The sequence below is a fragment of the Carettochelys insculpta genome, chromosome 1 (genome assembly GCF_033958435.1).
Source record: "Carettochelys insculpta isolate YL-2023 chromosome 1, ASM3395843v1, whole genome shotgun sequence".
Classification (NCBI taxonomy): domain Eukaryota; kingdom Metazoa; phylum Chordata; order Testudines; family Carettochelyidae; genus Carettochelys; species Carettochelys insculpta.
Window position 1 is genome coordinate 15266232 of NC_134137.1, and position 15421 is coordinate 15281652.

At 55.4% G+C, this 15421-nt stretch overlaps 1 protein-coding gene across 2 annotated transcripts in view; it reads right to left on the reverse strand.

Moving 5' to 3' along the window:
- Positions 1 to 238: 238 nt before the first annotated feature.
- Positions 239 to 15421, reverse strand: part of PLEKHB1 (pleckstrin homology domain containing B1) — a 34966-nt gene continuing 19783 nt past the window's right edge. For both annotated transcript variants that reach the window (XM_074979396.1, XM_074979311.1), the window contains exons 6-7: positions 9307 to 9409; positions 239 to 4168 (exon numbers count right to left, since the gene is read on the reverse strand). In XM_074979396.1, the coding sequence (XP_074835497.1) occupies positions 4032 to 4168; positions 9307 to 9409 (240 nt within the window). In that variant the 3' untranslated portion in view covers positions 239 to 4031. The remainder of the gene's footprint in view (positions 4169 to 9306; positions 9410 to 15421) is intronic.

Here is a 15421-nt window from a genome sequence, read left to right on the forward strand (position 1 = left end):
TTTCAGTCTGAAAGGTTTACATGTTATTCACCATTTACACAGCTATGAATTCCACCACAGCCAGCAAAAAAGCATTCTTCTAAGTCCTAGTTGCCTATATATAACACAAGTTGTAACACTTTCTGTAAAGATACCAGCTAGTAACTCAGACTAATGCTACTATCCATTAGACACTGAATATGGGAAAGAAAGCACCAGATTATAAACAGAGTATGAACAGCCACCTTCATTAGATTTAAATAGCCTTTATTTTTCAAAATATACATTAGTGGATTTATAGCGACAGTGGTACAATAAAACTCTGTTCCTCAGGGCACAGGAAGAAAACACACAAGTGACAAGGAAACATGACGTACTACCATTAAAAACACCACAATCTACTGCTAAGGACAGCTACTGTACCAGGGTGACCCACACCAGGTCACAATGCAGCGGATGGCTGGTGACTACATCAACTAGCGACATCAAACAGAACTACAGGAGATGAAAGCAAAACCCCGCTCGTCTGCCCTCGGTCTGCCCCTGGTGCCTATGGTTAGGGCTCCCCCAGCCTACCACGGCTCCAGTGAGCCTGGAAGCGACTACATTCAAACCGGGTGCTGTGAACTCCTTTTCGGGCCAAACCATGGCCTTGTTCCTCTGGCGCGCTGAGCACGCAGCCCCAGTAGCCCAGCGCAGGCATCTTCCCTGCTTTCCACTGGGTGAGTGCAGGTGCTGCATGTGCTCCATCATCCAGGCCAGGGACTAGCCCAGTGCTGGGAAACCTGCAGCCCATGGACTGCAAGTGGCCCATTGGGGCCCCCACCCATGGCCCACTGAACCCTCCCACAACTCCTGTCCATCCCCTGCTCCCATATGTCTCTTGCACCCGCCCCACCCCATCCCCGCCAGCTCTTTCAGAGCACCCGCTCATTTGCTTTTCACGCTCTCTCCACTCCACCCAGGCCTGGAACGCCGCAAATCAGCTGTTCATGGCTGTCCCAGCTCCAGTGCGCCAGAGGCATGTGGGAGAGGGGCAAGTCCACAGGTGGCGTTCTGCTGGGCTGCCGTGGCCCACTGAGCTGCAGAAGGGCCACTTGTGGCCCACTGACTCTGCTTGGTTGCCCATCACTGCACTAGCCAGTCCCCCCCCCCCCCAGGGTGCCGCTGGCCACATGCTGCCTGCGTTCAGCAAGGGAAGGGAGTAGCCAATCACTGCCCTGCATCCTCTTACCCTGCATGGCTCAGGCCCAGCCAGAATCTAAGCCTCCAATGGCGGCCGGGGTGGGGGGGTGCAGGTCTGAAAGAACTGGTCACAAAACCGACCGAGCTGGTTTTTTAAATATGCAACAGGATTGGTTTATTTTTTCTGTTTATGGAAACCGTCCCCTGCGCTGGCAACTCCAGCACAGACGCTTTGTGCATGTGTGACAACCAGCAGGGGAAAGTGACCCAGAACAGGAAGTGGAACTGACCAGTCCAGCTTCACTGGGCTCGCTGGTGCCGTGGTATGTTAATAAGCACCCTCCCACTTTGTGCGGCGTCCCAGCATCCAGCTCGAGGCTGAATGTCCACGCTGCAATTTTACCCCCCACGCCCCCCAACAAGCCTAGTCAGCTCAGGGGGGCCAGCCAGGATCACATCAGAGGTCTTTTGCTGCATGGCCAGCGAAAGCAGGCCTACATCTTAACAGCCTTCCAGTAGAAATAACCTCATCCCATGGTGTTCACCCCTTCCCAATGAATGAGCCTTTTCGGGCGTAGGATCTGTGGCGCATACCCCAAGTTGCACCTCACTTCAAAACTACTTGCTGACGAAAGTCAGCCACCAATGTCAGAGCCACACACTGTTACTGAAAAGCTGCTGCCTTTGGCCTTTTGGCTGTGCAGTTTATTCTGCCCTGCCTTCGCTAGTACTGTTTATGTAGCTTATTGTCATATTACGTGCAGGGCTGTTGTGCCCCTGGCAGACCGCTGGGTTCCAATGAGCTCAGCTATTAGTAACAGAGGCACGGTCTGTCCGTAAGTACATGTTTCAGCTGTGTCTACACTAGCCCCTTCCTTTCAGAGCACATCACCATCCAGGGCACCAGAAATGGCTGGGTGAAGGGCAGCTGCTAGAGGGCACTGGGTTACTGGGAACTTGGTGTCAGCACTGTCTCTTGCCACTGCACACTCTGGCAGGAGCGAAGGGAAGCTACCGCGTCTTTCCCTCAGCAATCTGCAGCACGCATGCCTGGCTCTTGACAGCCAAAGTGCTGGTGGACACAGAATGAGCAAGCTGCCCTCCACCCTTGAGGGGGCTCTGCCTGCCAGTGGCTGCCATATGGGCCTGTTCCCCTCCCCTCTTGTGCACAGCCACTATGCAGGGTGGGCAGAGAACAGGCATTCCACCCTCACATGGCCACCACTGCACATGGCATAAAATAGACACAACTGCTGTCTACCATTCAGCCCAGCCTGTGCCGAGACATTCTGCAGATGCTGTCCTGCCTCGCGCACTGGGAACTACCAGGGGCTGTGCTCCTAGCAGGGGCGCCAGCTGGGGGCCTCAAGCAGCAAAGCGTGGAACTGGCTGTGTTGTCAGGCACCAGCCATGCGGGCCAGAGGGAGAAGCGGAAAGCATCGAGAAGAGGCCAGAAGGCCACTAATGGCAGGGACATGGCTGCTGTGTGGAACTGTTCCCATCACGGCCTACCACGTTGGGAGTCCAGGAGGCAGTGCCGTGGAGGAAGGACAGAGGGTGTCAGACATTTAGGTAGTGAGGCATTTCTTTTTAATAGTGGAGCAATGTGTAACAGAGGCTGGGGGTGTGTCGGCATGTGCCGGTTTGAACTGGATACGCAGAAGGCTTCGTGTGGCTCACGTCCACGTACATTTTACGTACGACGTGAAAGACACTGTAGCCTTCACCTACTGCCCTGGACCATATAGAATCACATGTCTAACATGGCCTCTCCTCCCAGCGATGACATAGGTGGTTCATTTACACAAGTGGTCGGTCACATGTTCTACACATGGTACCCATGTGTGGAGGGCTTACGTATGGGGGGCTGTTTCTTTATATCTCCTCTGTAACTCAACATCAGCTTTCTTTGAAATGCAACGTATAAAACATCTGCTACTCACACAGCACTGGTCTGTAAGTGACAGAGATCTGAAACCCAGCAGCCAATCGAGACAGGATTCTCAGCTGGAGTCAGCTGGTTTTGGCCACTGATTTCAGTGGAACCAGAGGTAGGAAAAGTACTCATAAAGTTACTTGAGTAAAAGTACAGCTGCTGAGGGTGGGTGGGATGTACTTAAGTACAGATCATGGGTGTCCCTCTGGAAAACTACTTGCATAAAGTCCACGAGCATGCAAACACATCAAATCTTTATTGTACTCAAGTACCCAAAAGTAAAAACAGCCACACTTTTACTCAAGACCAGCATCTGATGAAGTGAGTCTGTGCTCACGACAGCTCATGCTCAAAACTTTTCTGTTAGTCTATAAGGTGCCACAGGACCCTTCGTTGCTGTTACAGATCCAGACTAACACGGCTACTCCTCCAATACTTTTACTCAAGTAACTTTTTGGGTATTTTTTTCAACCTCTGAGTGTAATTCAGTCACCATCCATCAGCAGAGGATCTGGCTTCATGCTCGCCTCCTCTTTCCTTCTCTTTGGAGAAGGAGAGCCAGGAGCAGGAGCCATCCTTCAGAGCAGGAGACACTGTGAGGTACTGGAGGTTGCTTTTCACCCTCCAGAACCACAGTGCTTTCCGCTTGGCCCTGGTCGAGGTCTGGGTGGCAAGGCACAGCACAAGGCAGCCTAGGTCCTAGGTGGAGTGAGGAGCAAATTCAGTGACTGCTGGGTTAGGAGGCAAAGGGAAATTTATGCCACCAATGCGCCTAGTTGGGAACGCCAAGCAAAGTGCAGACTCATGGGGAGTGCAAGGGGACCCTTACAATGCTCTACGTCATAGGCCATCGCCCCGCCAGCCGCCTGGAGAGAGCCCGAACTCCTTGGTCCTGTGCTTGGTCCGGAGGCGTCTTGCGGGGAGTGAGTTCCTAGAACCAGCATGGCATCCACATGAAGGATCCCAGGGCAGCCCCAGTGGCAGCGCCAGCCAGCAGGCCCAGAGCCATCTGGTCTCCTGACACGCGGTAAGGGTCCTCGCGGACAATCACATGAGTCACTCCGGGTGCTGGGGGGGTAAAGACACAAGGAGATGCAGGGTGAACATGGAGGAAGGCCCTGTGGGACAGCAGGGAGTCTGCAGCCAGGCAGAACCCACGCAGTGAGTCCAGGAGGATCTAGGGAGCATGGCCTCTTGCTGTCCCCACAGACAGATGCTGGTCAGGGGTCTGTTTAACACCAGCACATGATGTGACCTGATCTTCTGGAGGTCATCGGGAGGGCTGGGTTCTGCTTGGAGCATTTGGTGAGAGCCTGGGCAGGGTTCATGGCGCATTGCTTGCTTGGCTAATTAAACTGTTGGGGTATATCTTTACAGAGATTCTCCCACAGCAGTCAACAATACAGGGCTTATGAAACACAGTTCAGCATTTGTTTCAGCACAGCAGGGGGCAGTGGCGCACACTCGCACAAGCCATGCTGACCGTGAACCTTTAGCAAAACTAAGGAAACGGCTCTCTTCCACTTCTGAATAATCCAATCAAGTGAACCAACTGCTCAACCGATCAGGAAAGTGGTACTGGGGAATCACAGAAGCCACTCCCTTTCTTTTCTTAGAGCCACCTGATGCTGAAAATTTTTGCTGCTTTAACTAAGCTGTTCAAGTAGTATAACAATGTGTGGGCTGTGCCTGTACTTTAGAGCTTTGGTAGCACAGGTTGAACCTCTCTAGTCTGGAAATCGTTTGGTAACATCCGTAATCTGGCACGATTTTAGTTAGCCGGACGACCATTTATCATGGGTGTGGCCAAGCTTCCTGTGGCTCCATGAAGTTTGTTTCCAGCTACCAGCCCTGGCTCTCAGTGTTCTGTGCTGTTATTTTGCTGTAATTTACTCCTCAACGTCATCTAGGAGCCCAGTAAGCAGTGGAAGCGTGAGTGATGCTGCTAGACAATATTGCCCCGCCATGGTTTGGCAAATTCTCTCATTCAAGACTGGTTCGACCTACACCTTCTCCGTGCCTTCATTTCACCTGATCCTCCTTTTATGTAGATTGCCAGCTCTGGAGGCCAGGGACCGTTTCCCACTTGTGGTATTTGTACAGCACCTTGCACAGAAAAGTACGTACTGCAACTGGGGCCTTTAGGGACTGCCATAATGCTTTCCTCTCCCCACTCCCTACTAGTAGCCCCATTTAACACAAGCCATGATATTCAGACAGCTTGAGGCTCCCCTTTGAGGCTACTGGCTAATCAGAGTTCTGCTGGGTAGAGTTTGTGAAGCTTGTGCAGGTCTATGTGGGTGAAGTCGGCAATACCACAGCAAGGTATTATAATACACTGGTTCGTATGAGTGCCATGGGCCCCTGCTGTGGAATCAACTGCAGCACTGAGTGTCATGAGCCCTATACGGCTGCCGGCTGCTGGAGGTTCTCCTTTAGTTCGAGCAGTAAAAGCACTTTAGTTTAGCGGCAGCAGGGAATAGCGCAGTGGTTAGAGCTCTGGCCTTGTAAACCCAGGGTTATGAGCTCAGCCCTTGAGGGAGCCTTTCAAGGGACTGGGGCAGGTTAGCTTTAAAAAAAAAAATCTGCTGGGGTGAGTATAGATGCTGCTGTGGGTGCAGGGGACGACTCGATGATCTCCCGAGGACCCTCCCAGTCCTACGATACGATAGGTGAGTCTAAAGGGCCTAGGGGCAGTAACCTGGGGTGGGGCTGGGGTTGATCCATGGGGGGAAGGTTGTGGCAAGGGGGATGGAGCCTCAGGCAGCAGGGGTGGGGTGGGGGCTTGCCTGTCCCAGCTGCCCCTGGAGTAACAACTGCACTTTCTGCAGGAACCAGCTGCTCTGGAGACATGAGCAAAACAGCATCAAGTCTGAGCTCACCCAGGCCTCGTGGACAGCTGAGCTGGCTTGAGTGCCCCTCCCGCAGGCTGGGTCTGCTGCTCAGGCACTACCCAGGGTGAGTCTGGAATCGCCCAGCTGGGCCAGCCTGGGGCCGGACTCCCAGGGCAGCAGGGGGTAAGGTGCCCCTGGTAGGACCAAGCAGGGCTGGGCCCAGGCAGCGCCATACCCCTGCATCAGCCGGTCAAGCCACCTTCTCAGCTTGCTCTTAGGCTGGGCATGTGGCCCTTTGCCCTCCACCTTCCTGCCAGAGGTGAGGAAACAGCTCTGATGGCTGCTGCATATTCCCCGTGCAGGGCCTGCATCCTTCCCTGCCCCCGGGCCAGAGACGGCTGCCTCACCACCTCCCAGTCCCAACCCTCCGGGTGTCCCGGGCACTTCCATGCACCAACAGCCCGGCAGACTCCAGTCGGTGCCAGCTGGCTCTCAACGGCTGGTCACAGCCGGGGCAGTTCCACACGGCTGCCACCAGATGTCACCCGACCATTAGGGATGCAGCCGGACGGGGTGGGGACCAGCCGGGCACCCAGGGATTTGGCTCCTAATTCTGAGAAGCTCAGACTCAGAGGGTGAGTCTGGCCCCTGCCCAATGGGCCTAGCTGCAGCCTCCCTCCGAGCTAGACCAGCACCCCCGCCCCAGGGCAAATGGACTGGGATCCTTCAGCCTGGGGGAGAAACGGCAGCAGCTGCCCACGGTGTGGCTCAGAGTTATTTCTGCAACAGCGTCTCATGGGACATCCCTGCATCCAGTGTGTCGCCCGTCAGAGACACCCCCGCCAGCCCGATCCCCCACCCCAGCCCTATCGCCCATCCCAGCCCCAGGCCAATCACTTGTCTCAGCCCCAGGCCGAGCAGAAACCCCAGCCCAAATCTCAGCCCTCGCCCCAGTAACACCCTGCAGCCGGCCCCACATCCAGCAGTGATAACCCCTCAGCGCTTCACTAGCAGCACCAGTAACCCTCATCCAGCTCCGCCTCTCTGTAACAGTTGCACTTCAGGGCATCTCCTTCCAGCATCAGTAACTCACCCGTCAACCAGTCCCCATTGCCAGCATCAGCCACCCGCCCAGGCCACCTTCTCAGCACCCATAAACCTCTCAGCCAGCACCTGTAGCCCCCCCCCACCACAAGCGACCCCTCTCGGCCAGCACCTGTACCCCACAACTAACCCTCCTCTGCCAGCACCTGTAACCCCCCCAAGCGACCCCTCTCGGCCAGCACCTGTACCCCACAACTAACCCTCCTCTGCCAGCACCTGTAACCCCCCCAAGCGACCCCTCTCGGCCAGCACCTGTAACCCCCCCAAGTGATCCCTCTCGGCCAGCACCTGTACCCCGCAACTAACCCTCCTCTGCCAGCACCTGTAACCCCCGCAAGCGACCCCTCTCGGCCAGCACCTGTAACCCCCAACTAACCCTCCTCTGCCAGCACCTGTAACCCCCCCAAGCGACCCCTCTCGGCCAGCACCTGTACCCCCCAACTAAGCCTCCTCTGCCAGCACCTGTAACCCCCCCCCAAGTGATCCCTCTCGGCCAGCACCTGTACCCCCCAACTAACCCTCCTCTGCCAGCACCTGTAACCCCCTCAAGTGATCCCTCTCGGCCAGCACCTGTAACTCCCCCAACCAACCCCCCACCAGCACCTGTAACCCCCCGAGCGACTCCCTCTGCCAGCACCTGTAACCCCCCCAAGTGATCCCTCTCGGCCAGCACCTGTAACTCCCCCAACCAACCCCCCACCAGCACCTGTAACCCCCCGAGCGACCCCCTCTGCCAGCACCTGTAACCCCCAGCCAGCTGCTGTGCCAGAACCAGCCTGTGAATCCAGTCTGTCCCACAGCTCCTCCCCTCTGCACCAGTAATCTCTGGCAGCTCCCACTTCCAGTAATACCCCAGCACCCCCCTCCACCCCAGAGCACCCAGCCAAGACCAGCACACCCCAGCACCCAGCCAGCCGCCTGCCCTGCCAGCTGTGCGCCTGTGCAGCCCCTCACGAGAGATTCTCCTGCCCCAGCTGGCTAGCAGGGCACCCACAGCTGGGTTTCTTTCTGCTGAGTTTGCCGGTGCCAGCCCTGTCCCTAGCCATCACAGAAACCAGGACCAGGGCTGGCACTAGCTGACCTCTCTATTGGCAGCCAGAGCAGAGAGACCAAGCAGTGCCTAGACTATGCACCCACAAGGGGATACCAGGGAGCATCAGTCTCTAGGCCTGTCTGTCTGAGGCGAGATTTCCCAGGCAGTTAGGGGCCTAATGATGCAGAGACATGTCTAGTGGCCTGTTAATGGGACCTCAGGCACCTCTCTGGGTCTCTGGGGGCTTTAAAATCTGGCCCCATACATTTTAAGGCCAGAAGGGACTATAAGGAGATTCTGATGGTGGTGCTCATCACCACGGTATCTAAACAGCTTTCAAAAGCTGGGCCTGTCGATCCAGCAGCTTTTGTGAGCCGTCATGCGTTTATGTTACGTTACAGGAGTAATACTGATTTGCAAATGACTCCAGGAACGGCCCAGAAGTCGGCAGCAGCCCTGCTGTGCAGTGCAACTGGGAGCAGGGCTAGAAAGCCACAGGAGTTTACTTTTCCCAGAAAGAGTTGGCTTTTTTATAAACTGCTCCATTTTAGTCCTAAGAGATGATGCCACATACTGAAGGTCCTCTGGCCTTTCACCCCTTCCTGCTGAAACCAGGCACAGAACTGAATTCTACCAAGAGTTATAGAAACTCAAGAAACTAACTTCCTGAATGAATTATGTGGTTACCAGCAATAAGAAAAACCCTCAGTAAATTAATACTATGGTACTGTGGCTTGGCTGGCTGGGGTCTAAATGGGACCTGCCCTCTACAATTTGGAATCTGACACCCAGAAGATGTCTAAATCTGCTTCCTTTCCTGCATGTTGGGTTGCAGCTCTCTGGATCCTGGCTGGTTGTTAAACCCCAGTCCACTGGTGCCAACGGCTGCAGTGGGTGTGGGGGACTGGCTCCATGCCCCAGATGGGGAGCAGCCTTGAGAAGGGACGGAGCCACAAGCAGAAGGGGCGGGGCCAAGGGCAGTCAGCATGGTGCTGGGCCCCCCCCAGCTGTCAGAAGCTGCACAGAGTAGTCGAGTGATGCTCCTGTGGCATTTCAAAGGGCCAGGACCTCCTGTAGCGGTGGTGGTGGCTGAGACCTTCAGGCCCCTTTGTAATACCAGGCCTCTATGCATTTGCTCTCCTTGTCTCCCCTGGGGGTGGGCCTGACCTCACATCAATGGAGGCCCACAGCAACGAACGTGGGCTGGGCAGAGGCCAGGACGGGGACACACATACCTCCATACTGGGTGCCGTAGTATCCCGAGCTCACGTACATGGCCTGGTGGGAATCCAAGGGCACTGTCTGGTAATAGTCATCATATGGGTCATACATATGGACCTGCAAAGGGAGGACACGACAGATGTTAGGACCACCAACGGCAATGCCTTGCCACCTGCTCCTGACTGCCTTACCACCCACCCCCTGCCTGTCTGCAGCATGGCAGAGCCCTGACATATTTCCCAACTTGCTGCTGTCACACATCATCCTAGGCCCTTTATCGTCGCAGTAGCTACACCCCTGGGACTGATCCTTATGCCGGGTGGTTGCAAGCTGCACTGCTTCTGCAAGCCCAGCTTGCTGCCCACCTCAGAGCTTCCCATGCCTTCCCATCTCACCTCCCCCCTTATGTGACCCCCCAATTCCTCTCTCCTCCAGATGAGGGTCTCCCCTTCCCCCACCCCAGTGCCAGGGGCCCCATTTCCCCCTTCCCATTCCTTCCCTTTCTTATGTCTTTCCCTTCTGTCTGGCAGATACACCCTTCAGACTGCCAATACTTTAAACTCTTTTGAGCTGGCAGGCAGAGCTGAGCTGGGGCCTTGTTATGCTGGAAGACATCAGCGACGTGATCAGCCCATTCCTTGCTCTCTAGGCAATCACAGACCCGGTGGAAGCTGCACGTTCTGACTGGCTCTCAGGGGCTCTGTGCGTTCCCTATTTCCTTCATCCCGTTTTCCATTTTGCATCAAACCCAGCAGGGTTTTGCCCACTGAAGCCTAACGCATTTCCCCATAAGTTCATCACTGATTGGGTGAGGCATTCAAAGCTACTGTGTTACAGCCAAACAGAGCCCGTTGTAGCTGAAAGTAGGATTTCGCTTCACTCAGCCAATTATGGCAAGGCCTAGAGTCTCAGCTGAGAGCAAGGCCCCATCATGCCAGGCACTGTGGGTACATTTAGTAAAAGAGTGTCCTTGCCACAAAGAATTTAGCCTAAATAGACAAAAGTCAGGAGAGGAAACTGAGGCACGGGAACAAGAAGTGACTTGGTTAAGATAGATCACTGAATACGCCACTGCCAGAGCTGGGCCTAGAACTCAGCTCTCTGGAGAAACACATGCACTAGGGGAAGAAAGAACTCACAGGGCAACACAACCCCAGTTTGCACAGGTGTGTGTGTGTGTGTCTCTCTCTCATGCACGTGCATGCCACCTTGTGTTTCAAAAGCACTCAATCATCAGCCTCAGCTGCAGTGTGCACTTAAAATGCACATCCCCCAGCCATCAGATACGCAGCAAGAAGAAGCAAACCCTGCTACTGAAGTCAGCATTTCCTGCTGCCGCTCCTGTGCACAGCCTGTCCACACAACCCATCTCCCCCAGTCTGTCCTGGGAATTTGATTTGATTCTGATTGAATTGCTCAGTTCTGCAGATGAAGCCTCTGGAGAGGAATTAATGCAGATTAGCAGCTCTCTGCTCTGTGCCTCCTATTAAAATGCATTTATTTGTACCTGGTAAGTCAGCTCAGGGAGGCTGTTAATGATCTGAGAGCTTAAACTGTTTTTAAATGGATTCCACTCGCCTTCAGACTGATTTACACATGTCCCACAGATGGCTTCAGAGATCGGAGGGGAGCCTATGCTGCAGGAGGCGTGATGCACATGGGGTGCTGGGCGAGCAGGCTACCCTGTGCAGCTGCCCAAGCTGCCAAGGCTTCCCTGCTATTGTTACTCAAGCTTGGAGCTGACATGATTAAAACTAACTCCAGTACCTCTACACAAGCTGCACTCACACCTTACAGCTGCAGTCGGCTACACCCTCAGGCTGGAGCCAATGGTAAAATTCCCCACTCACGTGGGCAGGATGAGACCCTAAGACAGTCAGCAGAGGAGGAGGCCACACTAGGAATACTGCAGTCAGGAAGGGCACAATTCCCACACTAACAGATCGCACGTGCAAGGACAGGTTGTGCCCTGTGTGACTGACACAGCAGCAAGCTGCAGCAACGCCCACAGCACGAGCTGCTAGGAACCTGCCCCGTGTTGCGTGTGGGCCAGTGAACTGGGCAGCAGGAGCCCAGGGTTTTATTCCCAGCTAACAGTGGGGCAGGCGCTGCCAGGCGCCAGCTACCATGTACAGAGGGCCAGGGTGGGAAGTCACCTGCTGCTTGAGCAGGGCGTGTTTGGCAGATGTTGGAACTCAGCAAGGTGGCAGCAAAGGGTTAAAAGAGAGCTGGACCGGCACAGCTTGAGGGACCAGTCTCTACCTCCAGTGTGCCAGGACACCCGGCTACAACCTGGCGCTCTCCAGAGATCGGTAACACGTGACTCAACAGATGAGCTCCCACTGGTGTCCTCAGACTGTCTACAGCCAGGGAGGCTGGGCAGGGCCCCTTAGAACCAGCGCCCTGGCCCAGTTGGATGTGTGGGTTAGATCTGGCAATCGGCGCAGCCAGCCACTCAGCCCAAAGCCTGATCGCAACCAGTGGTTTGCGCTGATTTCTCTAACACACGCGGCTCCAGCAGAGGGGTTTAAAGAGCCGCTGGATCTGTCCAGAGGACGTCCCTCTCCGGCCAGCGCCGGGAACGTACTGAGCATTCCAGGCTCTCAGACACAAACCCTTAAGCCCTGTGTCCAAACCCCAGGCAGAATGCAGACGTGCACGGTCCAGAGCAGAGGGATCCCTTAGGCAGCACGAGTGTGTGGCCCGCAGCCCATGTTCCTCCAACAGCCAGTGCAACAAGCAGGAGTGTTAGTGCTGGAGGAAGCCACATACACAAGTGCACCCCACAGCTGGGGCCAGGGGCAGTCTTGCAGAGAGGCCCAGGACTGAAGGGGATAGAGAGTCTGAGCCCTCTCCTAGGCATGTTCCCAGCAGACCGAGGTTGGAGGGGGACCCCCTGCTGTCTGTGAGGTTGGTGGGAGGAATCTGTCTCCAGGCACAAGAGCCCAGCAGTTGCCGGGGTGCCCTTGGGGATGCAGCTGGTGACTGCACTCTAGCTGCCTCCAGTGACTGACTTCATGGATCACTCCAAGGGCGCGAACAAGAGCACAGAGCAAACGTGGCCGAGGGGAGAACCCAGGCCATGACCGGCCGCCTCCAGGCTGCGGGGGCTGAGGGAGGGAAAGAGTCAGTGAATGATTCACCCAGGGGAAAATGCAATTAGGAAGCGGAGGGTTGAGACAGGAGGGGAATGGCATCTCCATGGCAACATGTGGCCAGAGTGCCCCCCCCCAAGCTGGGAGGCATCCAAGGGACTCCCCAATTGCCAGCAGGTTCCTGTCTCCCACCCCTTACCATGCCCTGCCCCATCCCTCCCGTGGGCTAGGCTCAGTGCGTCTCAGGCATGTCTCGAGTGGGTTACCAGGGGGATACGCAGAGCTCCGTATATCCCAGCTGCAATATGAAGCCATTTGTGCCCAAACCTGACAGACTTCCTGCAGACTGGGGAGATACCCCCAGGCAACGGGTAGAGTTGGCAACTGGCCACCGGATGGCACTGCCATCTCCCCCTCGGACAGCCTCCACTCAGGGCAGCTACCACAGGGCTCGGCTGGTGAGCTGAGTTGAGAGGCAGACAATTGGCTTTTGCAGGGAGGCTGACGTCTAGCATAGGCTGCTGTAACACCTAGAATATCTATAGGTAAAACCAAGATTAAATAGCTTAGCCTTCCCCGGTGCGACTGCGGCCCAGGGGGACAAAATAATAAAGCACAAGGAGGCACAAAGAGATGGGTTTTAAGTCTCACACGCTCTCTTCCCGCCAGGATCCTGCAAGTGCATTTTGGGGCCATCAATGTCCCTGAGAACAAGGAAGATGCCAAGAGGCAAAGGTGCCAGAGAGGAAGGGGTTTCCGAGCCAGCCTCCCCTGAGCTCCTCATCAACATTATTGAGGCAAAGATAAGGAAAGCTGCAGCTACTTATCCTTGAAATGTGAGGGCAGCCATGGGGAAGGGTCTTTAGTCACCTTTCGAGGTAACATTGAGAAGTCAGCCTCCTCCTGCCCTAAGAAAAGGGCCAAGGGAAGAGATTCCACGTGCCCTAAAACCACCTGGCAATTGGGGCTAGTGGCTCCAGTGAAGGCAAAGGGCCGAGCCACTGCACTTCAGCCGGGTCCTACCACGCTTCTCACTGACTAAGCAGGGGATGCGTGGCTGAGGCCTCCCGAACTCATTCCATTCATGGAACGTTCCTGAGCTGATCAGCTGCAGGCATACCCTCGGCTAACAGTGGCATCCGGGTCAGGATACAGCGCCACTGCACTAAGCTGTGTGAGGTATATGGGACCACCCTTTTAGGCCTCAACTGTGGGCTCCCTGGCAGCCCCTTCACTGAGTTAAAGGCCACACAGGTGGTGGAGGCAGCGTGTGCAGCGGGGAAGGGCAGGCAACACAGAGCAACTGATTTGTACCTACGTCTTCACTAGGCCACATGAAGGGGATTTCAGTCTCCGCTCCAGCTCCTATGCACCCTCTGAGGCCTATTCAAAGTCTCCACAACTTCAAGTTGCTCCAGAGGCTACTCTAATTTCTGCTGGGGGCTGGGCAGGCCCAGGCCTAAGGGCAGAATTTGGGGGCCACAAAAGCTGGCTTGTAGGCACCACTCCGCTCATCACCACTCCGCTCATCTGTCTGCCTCAGAATGGGGGACTTAGAACTCAGCAGAGCCATGCAAAGGCTGGAGACACAGCTCAGAGGCCTGTCCTCCCCGTGCTATCAGGCTGATGAGATTTTAATTGCAGCAGGGAGCTCGTGCCTCATTCCAGGACTGCCTAGCTTTGTAGCTGGGGTGGCACAAATACAGCTGCCCACAGGGGGACTCAAACCTGGGACCTCCAGAGCTGAGAGCAGGCACCTCTACAGCTTGAGCTAAAGGCTGGCTGGCTGGCTTGCTGCTTAGAATGTAGAGGACACTTATTCTTTCTCTGTGAAGTGAATGGTGCCACCACACAGGACAACAAACTACACACACGCGTGCAGGTTACAGACAAGCCCTAACCTAGAAATCTTTCAAAAACCCCAAAATTAAGTTACAAGACAAAGGAGTTTCTGCAGCCTGAGTGCAGCTGTTCCCCTCAGGAGGACTCCCCTGCTCTCTGATGCTCAGCCATTTGTGGTACTCCCAATCCATTCAGACACCAGGGGAAACTACCTTTCAAGGCCCCAAACTTGTCACTGAGCAACAAACTGGCCTCTGAGCTCTGACAGACATCCAAAGCCCAGCTGCGTCCAGAGCTGCCCGTTCTCCAGGGAGTGGTACATTGCCTTTCTCCTCACGGCGAGTGGTCCTGTGTCAGGGCAACAGGTTTTAATATTAACAACCAACTACAAATGCAGCCACTGGGCCTTGAACCTGCCAGCCGAGAGGAGAACCCAGCTCTTGTTGATGAGCCTGCCTGACTGGAGTGAGCCAAGTCACTCCCCATAGGGCAGCAGGACAGAGTCTAATTAGCAGCTCCTCATGCTGAAGGAGCAGCTTCAAAGTGGGCCTTTTCTCTGTCTGGATGCAAAGGGGTCAGGCTGGGAAGAGAGGCCAGAGATTGGCAAGGCAATTAAAAGCTCATGTCCCTCTCCTCTGCTCAAGCTGGGAAGGACAGGGGCTGGGGCCCGGGGACGCCAGGCAGGGCTTTGACAAAAGCTCAGGTGTGTGTTCGAGCGAGGGCCAGCAACGCGGAGCAGGGTTTTGGTCTTGATAAGCTCTGTGTGAACTACAGAGCCCCTCAGCCCCGCTTTCTGGTCACTGGCACCGTGCACGATGGGAAACAGAAGCGAAGACATGGCAGTTCAGGAGCAAAACACACCAGGGACGGCCAAAGCCAGAAAGCGACAGCAGGAGCACATGACCTATGCACTGACTAAGAACAAACTCAGAGAAGAATCACAGCCACTCACCTGCACCTCTCTCTCACACACACACACACACTCACTCTCTCTCACCTTTCCCTGGGTCCCAGGAAGGCGAAGAAAACCACCGGCTTCCCTCCCAAGGGGCAGCAGCACGCCCCCGGACACCTGACCCTGAGGGGGACGGGAAGCGACCACACCCACCTGCCATCAAGCTGCAAGGTGCTCGCACAGCATAAATCAAAATGCTGCTTAGCCTCCCGCAGCCCTCACCGGCTTTTGTGCAGG